The sequence below is a fragment of the Onthophagus taurus genome, chromosome 6 (assembly GCF_036711975.1).
Source record: "Onthophagus taurus isolate NC chromosome 6, IU_Otau_3.0, whole genome shotgun sequence".
Taxonomy (NCBI): Eukaryota; Metazoa; Arthropoda; class Insecta; order Coleoptera; family Scarabaeidae; genus Onthophagus; species Onthophagus taurus.
Genome location: NC_091971.1, coordinates 4,171,897 through 4,187,003, shown reverse-complemented (window position 1 = coordinate 4,187,003; position 15,107 = coordinate 4,171,897). Strand labels below are relative to the sequence as shown.

General features: G+C 29.6%; 2 protein-coding genes across 2 annotated transcripts; one reads left to right on the top strand and one right to left on the bottom strand.

The window, feature by feature from the left end:
- Positions 1-3,677: 3,677 nt before the first annotated feature.
- LOC111415032 (aquaporin AQPcic-like) lies at positions 3,678-11,806 on the top strand. The gene is made up of 5 exons (XM_023046524.2): positions 3,678-3,859; positions 9,901-10,088; positions 10,831-10,974; positions 11,118-11,345; positions 11,402-11,806. The coding sequence occupies exons 1-5, from the start codon at positions 3,853-3,855 to the stop codon at positions 11,606-11,608; spliced, it is 774 nt and encodes a 257-aa protein (XP_022902292.1). The 5' UTR covers positions 3,678-3,852; the 3' UTR covers positions 11,609-11,806.
- Positions 11,807-13,731: 1,925 nt separating this feature from the next.
- On the bottom strand, positions 13,732-15,015 carry LOC111415035 (aquaporin-like). The gene is made up of 6 exons (XM_023046528.2): positions 14,879-15,015; positions 14,651-14,826; positions 14,446-14,589; positions 14,154-14,387; positions 13,994-14,077; positions 13,732-13,908 (listed from the first exon to the last, which is right to left on the bottom strand). The coding sequence occupies exons 1-6, from the start codon at positions 14,901-14,903 to the stop codon at positions 13,807-13,809; spliced, it is 765 nt and encodes a 254-aa protein (XP_022902296.1). The 5' UTR covers positions 14,904-15,015; the 3' UTR covers positions 13,732-13,806.
- Positions 15,016-15,107: the final 92 nt, after the last annotated feature.

Here is a 15,107-nt window from a genome sequence, read left to right as displayed (position 1 = left end):
TTAAAAATAAAATTAGATTGCTAAATTAAATACTGAACGTTGTCCACTTTTATATCGATGTAGTATTCAATAATTTTTCTTAGACAACCATATGATTTGATATGTTCATCGCATAGAGAACAATGATGGTTGCCATAGTAATGGAACAAAAACAATACAAACAAGCAAACATCGCCAAAAAATGCACCACGATTAATACAGAAACTTGTATTTGAAACATTTTTCTTTAAAATCACAAATGGCGAAGTTATTGGCTATATTCCAGACATTTGACACACCCTGTATATAATTTTTAATAAATATTAGCAAGTATTTGAAAGTCTGGGTTGGGTTGGGTTGTACCTCACGATGCTTTACACCTCTCCAACTTTTATCTTTTCGGTGACAATCTTGTACTAAATGGACCGCGTTATGCATCACTTCACTAAGCGACAAATGAACAATGTTGAGAAAAACGATATTTTCGTTTTCATCTTTCTAAAAATATGACTTCTCAGAATAGACAGGCTCAAACTATTGGAAAATTGCTTGCTGCCTATCTATTTTTATCACAGAACACTGATGACAGCCATCACAAGAACAGAATCCGCTTGGTCAGTCGTTTTGCGATTATACAGGCTGTTTCTGTACGTCGTGGCGTAAATTTAATCGCAAATACTAGAGTCAGAATGATGTTTCGTGTAAAAATTTAAGAAAGAAAAAAAAATAAAAAGAAAGTGCGGATAAGTGACTATTATATGATAACTAACTTCAGGTTTAAAATGTCAATCTCAATTTTGACATATTTGTAATCTTCATTAAAAATCCTTTAAAATGAGTACAAACACGACATATTTATCTTCAATATGAATGAAGTTATGGTCAACTTCCGGTTAAGAATGTCAATTTTGATATATTTGTAATCGTCGTGAAAAATCCTTTAAAATGAGTCCAAACATGATACGTTTAATTCCAATATTACTCGAGATATCAGCAACTTCCGATTTGAAATGTCAATGTCATTTTGACATATTCTTAATTTTTATAAAATGTCTTAATATTTGTCATAAAAACAAAAATATATAATAAAAAAAAATCAAAAATTAAGGTTGGTATTAATATTTAAACATTAAATTGCTATCTTCATTGTTGCTAACTTCGGGTTTAATGCTTTTTATTCTAACTTTTTTGTTTTTTGAGATAAGTGCGTCATCTTTGGACTCATTTTAAAGGTTTTTTAATGAAGATGACAAATATGTCAAAATTGACGTTGACGTTTCAAACCGGAAGTGATTGTATCTCTATTAATATCAAAGTCAAATATGTCGAGTTTGGACTCATTTTAAATGAATTTTTATGAAATTGACAAATATGTCAAAATTAATCGTTGAAAGTTCGAACTTTTTGGATTTTTGAGAGAAATGCGTCATGTTTGGACTCACTAAAAGGTTATTGCTATCTTTATTGTTGCTAACTTCGGGTCTCATATTTTTTATTCTAACTTTTTTGTTTTTTGAGATAAGTGCGTCATCTTTGGACTCATTTTAAAAGTTATTTTATGAAGGTTACGAATATAATGATAAAAGTAAAGTTGACGCTGACAACTAAAAATTTTTTTCACGACTAAACCTGAATGTTTATAGTTCCCGTTCTAGTTTTAGTTCAATAAAAATATAAACCATAGTAATATCTTATGCTAACTAGCGTTACCTATTACTGCCACTAGAACTAACACTAGACCGAGAACTAGAAACATTTGGATTTAGTCCCACGTCTCTTCAGACGACTAAACCCGAATGGTTCTAGTTCTAGGTCTTGTGTTAGTTCTAGTGATAGTGTTAGCGTAAAACTAGAACTAACACTAGACCTAGAACTAGAAAGTATCGGGTTTCTAGTTTTAGTGCAATGAAAATATGCAACATAGTGATATCTTATTCATTTATTCTATTCATCTATTCTTTCTATTGTAGAATTTTTTGGTGTATCTAAGTGTCGTATCTAAGTCGGTTCTTAGACGTATGATGCAAATCGGACTTGAAATCATATAACGTGATTGGTGCTTAGCTTTATCCTTTAATACAAATGGTATTTTAGGTCTTTCGGTATTCTGCATTTTTTCTAAGATGCACCAGACTGTATCAAAATCTCTAAAAACGATAAAATGTCGCTGTATAACGCAGTCCAAATACTCCACAGCTTCTTGATGGAGCGTGCTTTTACGAATTTCTGCCAATGTCTACTGAATTTCTATTTAATAAGCGTTTGAGCCTCGGCCAGAACTTTTTTTATTTCGTTTAGTCTGTTTTCATTTATTCTTGCACCTTCACTCTTTGCAGCTACGTGTTGATATCATCATTAACCCGTTATTGGGACAGTGTTGAAGGTGCACCGAACCTTCAGGCACTTTCCAGATAAAGGCTGTGGAAAGCAAAACAGAAGCTCCTAGATACCTGCTTGCCGAATTCTTGGCTGCCTCAAGGCGATACAAAATGCAACCGTGACATTAATCTAAAGCAAAATCATCTTATCAGACAAACCTTGTATCAATATGGTATAAAAACTTAGCGCCTCGGCCGCAAGCGACCTCGGCGAATTTGCGCGAAATCATGTATTTTATAGTTTAAACTTGAGCGTACTGCAATCTGAAACAAAATCGTTTATCTTAAAATTTTATCAGACAACTATTAGATAGACTTTGTATTAATGTGGTATCAAACCTAGCGCCTCGGCCGCAAGCGACCTCGGCGAAATCACATAAAATCGTACATTTTTCGTGTTAAAACACAATCTGTGAGACAAAGTATCAAAAATCTTATAAAGTTGTCAATTTTATCATTGGTATCGATATGGTTTCGAAGGTAGCGCCTCGGCCGCAAGCGACCTCGGCGAAATTATATATTTTTCGGCTTAAACCTGAGTGCATTGTAATCTCAAGCAAAATCGTTCACCTTAAAATCTTATCAGACAACTATTAGATAGTCTTTGTGTCAATGTGGTATCAAACCTAGCGCCTCGGCCGCAAGCGACCTCGGCGAAATCGTACATTTATCGTGTTAAAACGCAATCTGTGAGACAAAGTATCAAAAATCTTATAAAGTCTTCAAGTTTTGTATCGATGCGGTTTCAAAACTAGTGCCTCGGCCGTAAACGACCTCGGCGTAAACAAACACAATCGTGCATTTACCATGTTTTATTTTAATCAACAATATAAATGATTAAAAAAACCTATTTGCTTTTTTCAAATTAAATCGGCACGTGTAACTCAATCTTTATAAAAAATTCATTAATAGAAATGAAAGAAACCCTTTCAGATACTTTTTCAGTCATTTTCTAGCTTTCTTAAAACAATCATTGTTGCAATCTTAATCACCAGTAAATTACCGTAATGATGTGGTTTAAAGCGGTTGTAGAACCTTTTGTAAATCTGCAAGAAAACAAATTAAGTGAGTATTAAAATCGATAACCTTCGATAAACCCTGTTAACTCTTTCATCTTAGCTTATTTCGCAATCGCCATCATTATTAGGTCGATTACGAAATAGGTTCTTCAAGTTTGAAATGTAAAAGTGCAAAATCCAAGAAACGAGCTCCCGGTTTATTATAAGTAGATTGCAGTGTGTTGTATTTAACATATTCAATGCCCCACCACGATACACACTATTTTTTTTTATTTTGAAACGGCACCCAAACGTGTATCTCATTCGATACGCTTCGGTCGAAGTGTTCGAACGCATTAAGTAGTTTTCAAATTTTAATAATAATTATTTTTGAATTAAATTTGAATGATAAAGAATTAACTATTGACAAAAAATTATATATAAGAAAAGAGTGATTTTTGTTTTTTAAATTTTTTCGGAAAAAAAATAGTTTAAAAATGCCGGGTAAGTTTAAAAAGCATTTTTTGAATTATTTTTAAGTTTTTTTTATATTTAATTAATTTGTATATGTAAAAAAAGATATTCAAAAGTAATTTGTTTATCAAAGCGATTTTAATAACTACCTATTTTGACAGTTAAAGTGGAAAACAATTCATTTTTAATGTGTTTACCTTGCCACTTCCAGATATTTTTATTTTTACCATCAACTATTCTGTTTAAACAATTAAACTTAACTTAATGTCTCAGATGAGATTATTAAAGTAGCTACCTTTTGATGTTTTATGTACTTTCAGGATGTTTTTGTCATTTTCAGTTTTTAAAGCTAATAAAATTTCAAATGCCACTTTAACAATAGGTTTAACTTGACTCTTTGACCTGTTTTTATTTTTTACCTTCTTTTTAGTAACCATTTTTGAATTAAATCAAAATAAGCAGGACAAAAAAGAAATTGTAGTTGAGATTTAAACGAGAGCAATGTAACATTTACCTGAAATTACAAAACAAAAAATTTCAAGGTTTTAGGTCACAAAGTAGATTTAAATTCGATAAAGAACTTCTGTTTTAATATGGGTTGGGTTATTATTTTAAATAATTCTTCTTTTTATTCATTAATACAAAACTATTTTGAAAGAAAAACAAAAATAAATAAGATTTTCGTAAAGATAAGAAAATTTTAACCTAATTTCATGTATCACACCCTATATGTGTCATAAAATTCGCTTTTAAAATCATAGATGGCACTATTTATTAGTGTTTTGTTTTCGGCCATCTTGAATTTATAAAAATTTAGGTATCTTGGGTGTTATAACACCTAGATATGTCGAGTTTGGACTCATTTAACATGCTTTTTAATCATCAACCGCAATATTTATGAATCATTTGTTTTCGACCATCTTCGATTTTTTTTAAAATGTAAAAATTAAGTTTAATAGATAAATAAGTCGGGTTTGGATCCATTTTTTGATTAATATGTAATCTTCACAAAATTTGCTTTAATTTGAGTACAAACACGGCATATTCAGCTTTAAAGATAACCGAGATTGGAGCTACTTCCGGTTCTTACTTAAAACATTAATTTTGTGTAATTAATTAATTTTCGAAAAAAATCCTACAAATTAAGTATAAACACGAGGTTATCGCAAAAATTAAACATGATTTTGACATTTTTAAGGTTACTATTTTTTCAAACACACAAAAAGAATAAGATTTTCACAAAGATCAGGAAATTCTAGCCTAATTTGATGTATAACACTCTATATCTATTACTAAATTGATAATTACAAATCTAGGTGGCGCTAAATAATTTCGGCCATCTTTAATTATAAAAATTAATTTATCTTGGGGGTTATAAAAGTTAGACATGTCGAGTTTGGACTCATTTCACTTGTTTTTTAATTATCTATAACAATATTTATAAATAATTTATTTTCGGCCATTTTGGATTTTGAAAAAATGTAAAAATTGAAATATCTCGGAAAGTTTAATAGATAAATCGGTCGTGTTTGGGTTCATTTTAAAGAATCTCAAAAATTAAAGGTGATTTTCATATTTTTATAACCTTCAAAATGCCTAAAATTTTTCAAAAACACATAAAAATAAGATTTTCGTAGAGATCAGAAAATTCTAACCTAATTTGATATATAACACTCTATATCTATTGTAAAATTCACAATTATAGATGGCGCTAACTAATAATTTTGATTTCGGCCATCTTGAAATTTTAAAAATTAAGATATCTTGGGGGTTATAAAAGTTAGATATGTCGTGTTTGGACTCATTTCACTTGTTTTTTAATTATCTATAACAATATTTATAAATAATTTATTTTCGGCCATTTTGGATTTTGAAAAAATGTAAAAATTGAAATATCTCGGAAAGTTTAATAGATAAATAGGTCGTGTTTGGGTTCATTTTAAAGGATCTCAAAAATTAAAGGTGATTTTCATATTTTCATAACCTTCAAAATGCCTAAAATTTTTCAAAAACACATAAAAATAAGATTTTCGTAAAGATCAGAAAATTCTAACCTAATTTGATATATAACACTCTATATCTATTATAAAATTCGTAATCACAATTATAGATGGCGCTAACTAATAATTTTGATTTCGGCCATCTTGAAATTATAAAAATTAAAATATCTTGGGAGTTATTACAGTTAAATATGTCGAGTTTGGACTCATTTCACTTGTTTCTTAATAATCTATCATAGTATTCAGGAATCATTTGTTTTCGGCCATCTTAGATTTTTTTGAAAAATGTAAAAATCGAAATATCTCGCAAATTTGTTTGCATAATACTCTATTAACATTGTAAAATTTATAATTACAAATGTAGATGGCGCTCAGCAAAAATTTTGATTTCGGCCATCTTGAATTTATAAAAATTATATATCTTGGGTGTTATAGCTCCTAGATATGTCGAGTTTGGACTCATTTTAAATCTTTTTTAATAATCTATCGTAATATTTAGGAATCATTTGTTTTCGGCCATCTTGTATTTTCTAAAAAATTTAAAATTGAAATATCTCGCAAAGTTTAAAAGATAAATAGGTCGTGTTTGGATTCATTTTAAAGGATTTTTCATAAAGATTAATAATATGTAATATAAAATATACGTTAATAATAAGCTATTAATATCTATTTCGAGTACCAGCGCATCCCATCTCCATTCAATGTTATTATAATATTTATCTCGCTGCAGCATACAATGATTTTATTATTCAGAATGTAGAATTAGTCTATTTTAAAAATTAAATTGTATTTTTTAAGACTCGTTTGTGTAGGATTATTTAAATGCAATTTATTCCAATGTCATTGGTTTATTTGCAAGTTTTGAATCTTGAATAAAGTTTTGAAAAAATAAATTAAACATAAAAAATTGCGGCGAACTGGTTTATGGGTTGCCATAAATTTCAAGTAATAAGGAATGTTTCTGAAAAACGTTTTGGATCTTCTCCAAGTGAAAAAAAATAAACATTATCTATCTTTTTAGCTTCTTAATAATTTTTTTCCTACTTTACGTAAATTGTAATCGCAAAAATAGGTAGAAACATTAACCTTAATTGTTAAATTGATACGTGAGAATCGCAGGCATTGCTGAGCAGGAAACAATTAAAAATTGCAACGTTTCTTCGCAATTGCAATTTATCCGGAACTCAAATTTACTAATTATTATATTTTTATTTGTTTCAAAGAGCCTATTTCATTCAAATTTGCTATGTTTTCTTGTTGACTTATTAACACATTGAAAAATACATCAAATCAAATCAATATTTATTTTTAACATTCACCACAAAATTTGTTTAAACAAATTTATTCATCTCCAACAAAAATAATATTGATTTATTTGGAATCCATGAAACATTGCCGATTAGTTTAAACAAAAAATGTTAACCTGTTTGACATTTTTAATATTAAATACCTTGCTGAGCAGGCACATTCCACAACATGATTATAAATGCAGAAATCGTAAGGCTTGTAGAAACGAGCGATTCATGCTGTCTAAAACTTGTCTATAGACATTAACTTACTTATTACAAAATGATTTAATACTAGATAAGTTAAAATTAAAATTACATATATTATATAATAGATTTTTGTTGGAAAATCGTAAAGTGCAATAACGTGCGTAAAGGCTCCTCCAGAAATAAATCCGTCCACCCGTATAAATACTGACGAGAAAACGTAAAATCTATCCATTGACGTAGAAAGGCTAATTTAAAATTAGAAACTAACCGGGGGTATAAACTCCCATTTATTGTTGGTATCTTCACATCAAATTAATTCAAATAAACCACTCAAATCTAAGTACAATTTCAAATCGAAATTAAAAGTAAAAACTAAATTCTAAATGTTAATAATGATTGAAGTACGTGTAATTAACGTAAAATAATTTAACATGTATAGATGAATTTTTAAAAGCCTTTTTAAGTGCGTGCAGGTAAAGTATGTTTTAGCAAACACGTTGGATACTATTTTAAAACAGTCTAAAGTTTTCACTGCATACACAACAACCTTCGCGAGGCTTTTGAATAACGAGAGCGGTAACTTCTAATATTATCACATAATGATACTTTATAAATATTTCATATTCTCGGGTTAAAAATAATTTGTCATAAATGCTAACTGCGTAAATTTAAAGAAGTAATCAATTCAATGTTAAATTTGCGTGAAATTCGGTTATGAAAATCTAAATCGTTTATCTTTGTATAGCATGCTGTTTATAGAATTAATTCGGAATTGATTATATTATTAACCTAATATAATTTGATAAAAATGTTATTTGGGTAAATTTGGAAAGTTATATTCATTTATAATCAATTATTTACAAATATTGTCTAATTAAAATTTTCTTATTGTAAAAGATGCTGCTAAAAGATTTTACTAGGAGTATCTTTCTAGTTCAAAAACTTCATATAAATACTCATCGATTCAATTTAAGGAGTAATATAGAAGTTATAGCGAAGATAACGAAGATATCTTTAATTTTTAGGTATTTTGTTCACTTCAACACTTTATCTTCTATATCTCCAAATCAGTTGCATATAGAGTATTCACCAACAGAACATTTTTTGCTCGAAATACTTCAGTGTATTCATAAACACACCCATCATATTAATTTAAAGAACGCTGTAGATATTATAAGAACAATAATGAAGATATTGCTGTTTTGTCGATTTTTTTTCTCTTTTTAACACAAAATCATTTTTATCTCCGAACTGATTGCTGATAGAGTATTCATTAAGACAACCTTTTTTGTTCAAAATACTTCAATTAATACATTAACTTACCCACCATATTAATTTAAAGAGTAGCTCAGAAGTTATAGGAAAGAACATAAAGATATCTCGATTTTACCGATTTTCGTTCTTTTTCACATAAAATGTTGTTTATTTCAAAATCGGTTGCTGATGGAGCATTCACTAATAAACTTTTTTTCTTCGAAATACTTCAGTGTATTCATAAACATACCCATCATTTTAATTTAAAGAGCGGTGTAGATGTTATAAGAACAATAATAAAGATATTGCTGTTTTGTCGATTTTTTGCTCTTTTTAACACAAAATCATTTTTATCTCCGAACTGATTGCTGATAGAGCATTCATTAAGAGAACTTTTTTTGTTCAAAATACTTCAATTAATGCATTAACTTACCCACCATATTAATTTAAAGAGTAATGCAGAAGTTATAGGAAAGAAAATAAAGATATCGCGATTTTACCGATTTTCGTTCTTTTTCACATAAAATCTTGTTTATTTCAAAATCAATTGCTGATGGAGCATTCACTAATGAACTTTTTTTCTTCGAAATACTTCAGTGTATTCATAAACAATCCCATCATTTTAATTTAAAGAGCGATGTAGATGTTATAAGAACGATAATAAAGCTATTGCTGTTTTTTCGATTTTTACTTCCGTTTAATACAAAATCATTTCTATCTCCGAACTGGTTGCTGATAGAGTATTCGTTAAGACAACCTTTTTTGTTCAAAATACTTCAATTAATACATTAACTTATCCACCATATTAATTTTAAAAAAAGCACAGAAGTTATAGGAACGAAAATAAAGATATCTCGATTTTACCCATTTTCATTCTTTTTCACACAAAATCCTGTTTATCTCCAAATCGGTTGCTGATAGAGCATTCACTAAGAGCACCTTTTTTCTTCGAAATACTTCAGTGTATTCATAAACATACCCAACATTTTAATTCAAACACCGGTGTAGATTTTATAACCGCGATAATAAAGATATTGCTGTTTTGTCGATTTCTTGCTCTTTTTAACACAAAATCATTTTTATCTCCGAACTGGTTGCTGATAGAGTATTCATTAAGAGAACCTTTTTTGTTCAAAATACTTCAGTTAATACATTAACTTATCCACCATATTAATTTTAAAAAAAGCGCAGAAGTTATAGGAAAAAAAATAAAGATATCTCGATTTTACCCATTTTCATTCTTTTTCACACAAAATCGCCGATACATCATTTCACTAAGAGTACCATTTATTTCATTAAATACATTTTTTTTTATTTTCAGGAAATAAAATAGTAGTAAACGACAATTCCAATACAGCCGAAAGAGTAATCAAATTTTTCGGCGAATTCTTCGGTACAGCAGTTTTGGTGTTTTTGGGTTGCCAAGGATGCGTTAAATTGACAGCAATCGGCCAACCTCATGAGTCAATAGCCTGGATTTTCGGTTTAGCCGTGATGGTGGCGATTCAGGTAACCACAACAATTATCGTATTTATTCCTGCGATATCGCCCCATAAATTCCTGAATCTGATTATTGATTCGATAAACACCGAATAAGAAAAAACAAATAACCCGATAATTCGTAAATAACGAATCGATTTCAAAACGGTTACGGGTTCTTCAAATAACCTTAATCGACGATGATAGCGAACAACAATGTGTAGATCACAAGGTCCAGATAAACAACAATCCGTACCTGTTGCCAAGAGTTCTAAATTTAGGTGCAGAAAGTTCGGTCGAAACACAAAATTTGTGTAATCAGTTTTCGTCGATTTTCATCTCGATTGATAAAACCAACAAGATTGACGAAGTTAAGAATTTTTTTCTAAGGAATAGAACAAACATGTTTTTTAAGTCGTGAGGGTTTGATCAATAAGGATTCCTTCTCCTAATTTTAGTAAATGGAAAAACAATCTGTAACTAACTCAAATTATAAATAGAAAGAGATTTCGACTTCTTTTTAGTTGCTATTAGAGGTTGAAAAAAATTTAAACGGTTTCGTTTTTAATTTTGGATATATGAACTTTGTGATGGCGCCTTGAGACGAAACGAAACGAAACGTTTGAACTTTATCCAAAAGGGAAGGTCTGAAAATATACGAATGAAAACGTAAATTTGTAACACTTTTAAACGTGACATAATTTTGTATTTACTTGTATTATTCATTTAAAATTTCGTTTTAGATTTTAACATAGAATTTTTTATTTTGTAGTGTTTTGGTCACGTTTCCGGTGGTCATATCAACCCAATCGTAACATTAGCTGCTGCTATCTTAGGGCATTTACCTTTATTGTTAGTTCCGATTTATTTTTTGGCTCAATTTTTGGGGGCTTTAGCCGGATACGCCACTTTAATGGTAAGTAATCGATGATTATTCGCAACAAGCGTCCCTGAACTACATGGTAATTTACTTAGTTGTTATTCAACAAGTTCTTGCCATTAAACGCGAAACTCTACACATTTAAATTAAAGCATTTTTAACCTTGAACTAATTTATAGGCTATGACTCCACCTGGAATTTTAAAAGGCCCCGAAGCTGCAGTAGGAACTTGTTCCCCAGCTTTTGGCCCGGGAATCACCGCCCCACAAGCTTTATTAAACGAATTCGTCCTCTCTTTCATCCTAACATTAACGTGTTGTGCTGTTTGGGATTGGAGGAATACGGATAAACATGATTCTGTGACTCTTCGTCTTGGATTTATGATCACTGTTTTAGCAATGGCTGGTGTAAGTAAAATAAAATTTAATTTTGATCTTATTTAATTAATTCATTATATTTATAGGGACCTTATTCTGGTGCTAACATGAATCCGGCAAGAAGTTTTGCCCCGGCTTTATTAAACGGAGATTGGGCCGGTCATTGGGTATATTGGGTTGGTCCGTTAAGTGCTGGAGCAGCTGCAGCTATCTTGTACAGGTTTGCTTTTACAAAATCTCAACCGGAAAAAACGAGGACACCTGAAGGAATCCCATTAAACGAAAAGGCTTAAAATTCAATTTATTTTTATGAAAAATGTTTATTAAAATTGTAAAATCCGAACGGAGTTTTAACCTATTCAGGTACAAATCAATTTTTTAACGTTATTATCATTCGAATAGAGTTAGTTTGTATAAAATGAAATGATCGCATCTTGTATATAACTGTTAAATAAAATAAATATAAATACTTATCTATTGTTAAGTAGCAATTTTTTGTTTTATTTGAAGTATTTAGAACAAGTTCTTTAAATGTCAACGAATACCTGACTAAAATAAACGTTATCAAAGGTATTTAAGTTATTCCTGTTAAATATTACACCTTAAGATGGTTTCTATGTCCTTTTTTATGAAAAGATCTAAAATTACGTCATCTTAAAAATTGGACAATTTTGAACACTTTTTTCTCAAAAACTAAATATAATTTTGAAAAACGGTTTCTTTCTCTAAAAAGTAAACACTTTTCTGTATTACATAAGCTAGACATTACACATTTTTAAATAAAATAATAATAATTAACTTAAAAAGTTTATTAACACAATTTAAGACCTTTCCGTTCATTAATACGAAGAGTATAACACACACATCGAACAAGATTCTTCAATTAATACATTAACTTACCAACCATATTAATTTAAAGAGTAATGCAGAAGTTATAGGGAAAAAAATAAAGATATCTCGATTTTACTGATTTTCATTCTTTTTCACACAAAATCCTGTTTATCTCCAAATGAGTTGCTGATGGAGTATTCACTAAGAGAACTTTTTTTCTTCGAAATACTTCAGTATATTCATAAACATACTCATCATTTTAATTTAAAGAGCGGTGTAGATGTTATAAGATCGATAATAAAGATATTGTAATTTTATCGATTTTTACTTCTTTCTAACACAAAATCATTTTTATCTCCGAACTGGTTGCTGATAGAGTATTCATTAAGGGAACCTTTTTTGTTCCAAATACGTCAATTAATTTATTAATGTACCCACCATATTAATTTAAAGAGTAGCGCAGAAGTTATGGGGAAAAAAATAAAGATATCTCGATTTTACCGATTTTGATTCTTTTTCACACAAAATCCTGTTTATCTCCAAATCGGTTGCTGATGGAGTATTCACTAAGAGAACTTTTTTCTTCGAAATACTTCAGCATATTCATAAACATACTCATCATTTTAATTTAAAGAACAGTGTAGATGTTATAAGAACGATAATAAAGATATTGCAATTTTGTCGATTTTTACTTCTTTTTAACACAAAATCATTTTTATCTCCGAACTGGTTGCTGATAGAGTATTCATTAAGAGAACCTTTATTGTTCAAAATACGTCAATTAATTTATTAATTTACCCACCATATTAATTTAAAGAGTAGCGCAGAAGTTATGGGGAAAAAAATAAAGATATCTCGATTTTACCGATTTTCATTCTTTTTCACACAAAATCCTGTTTATCTTCAAATGGGTTGCTGATAGAACATTCACTAACAACACTTCTTTTCTTCGAAATACTTTAGTGTATTCATAAACATACCCATCATTTTAATTTAAATAGCGGTGTAGATGTTATAAGAGCGATAATAAAGATATCGCTGTTTTGTCGATTTCTTGCTCTTTTTAACACAAAATCATTTTTATCTCCGAACTGGTTGCTGATAGAGCATTCATTAAGACAATATTTTTTGTTCATAATACTTCAATTAATACATTAACTTACCCACCATATTAATTTAAAGAGTAGCGCAGAAGTTATGGGGAAATAATAAAGATATCTCGATTTTACCGATTTTCATTCTTTTCGCACAAAATCCTGTTTATCTCCAAATCGGTTGCTGATAGAGCATTCACTAAGAAAACTTTTTTTCTTCCAAATACTTCAGTGTATTCATAAACATACCCATCATTTTGATTTAAAGAGCGGTGTAGATGTTATAAGAACATCTTTCCAGTGCTTTTCTATTCGGAGTTTCTTTCTTCTATAGTACTTTCCAGTGCTCTTGTCTATTCTGCATATCTATAATCTGTAATCATTAGCTATCTAATTGCAAATTCATAGTTCTTTTGAGAGCAATAACTTTTATTTTGAGTCAAACCCCAAAACATAACAACATGAACATGTTAAAAACAATACCAGTGGGCAATGTTACGAAATATATATTAAAAAAATATAGTTATATCTAAATAGCTTTTTAATAGATTGGTGTAGCAGCGGAGTTAGGTTTCAACATCATCAACTCCAGGCTCTGGTATTTGAAAAAGTGCTCTGTAGAACACTGATCCTATTATACCACCCATTAAAGGTCCAACATAATATATCTAAAAAAATATATATCTAAATATCATCTAAATATATATCAAAAAATGCAAGTATGAAATTGTTATAAAAAAATCTATTTATTACCCAGTAAAAATCATCGAAGAAGTGATTATTTACAGATGGACCCAATGCTCTAGCTGGATTCATAGATGCTCCAGATATAGATGCCTATAATACATTATTATTAAAACTATCTTTGCGATTAATATAAAAAGTGCGAAAAAATGTAGTAATTTTTACTTGCCCCAGCTAAATATAAACCAGTAATAACCAAACCGATCCGAGCTGAAACTGAATCAAGTCGATCTCTGTTGCGCCAATCATAAGCAGCCCCGATAGCAACAACCCATAAAAATGTTAGAAAAAACTCGCAAAGACAGGCTGGATAATCTCCTACGTATGAGCCTTTTATAGGACAACAACATGGAACACCTTTTACAGACACGTAGTTATTTTCATCATCCTTCGAAAGTATTATCTATACGAAAATATTAACATTTCAAAAACATAAAAATAAATTATTTTGAAGAACAAACCATCATCAACGCATGTCCTGCAATTCCTCCAACGAACTGACCGATTATATATAGCGGTAAATCTATTAAAGCGTTTCGACCCATTATAAATAATCCGATGGAAACTGCCGGGTTTATATTCGCTCCAGAAGTATTTATGAAAGTCTAGAATTAAGAGTACATTTGCAAAGTAATGAAAATATGTCCCTTTGTGATTTTTTTTTACTTCAATCGCCACCATTGCTCCAAATCCAAACGCAAAAGCAATCTGTATTTTAGATTCAAGTAAAACATCGGCCATACAACCAAGGAACACCAGTATGGCGGTTCCTAAGAGTTCCGCAAAAAATAGTCTTAACAATCGTACCACGTTAATATCCTCGTATATTTTCCATCTATAATCTAAAACGTAAATAATCGGTTATGTTGGATCAAAAACTTAATTCAACTTAACTTTTTATAGAAATGTACTGTTTCATTATATTTATTCGTTAGTTAGATAGTTCACATTAATGACATTTTCGGTCGAAATTATATTGAGGAGTAAAAATTAAATTCATTTGATTGACGTTTTGATATTTATTTCTTTTTTTTGATTATGTCAAAACAAAGATTATATGATTGTACAGTTTTGCAAAAAAATTCCAAACAATATCATGACTATCATCACAATATGAAGACTA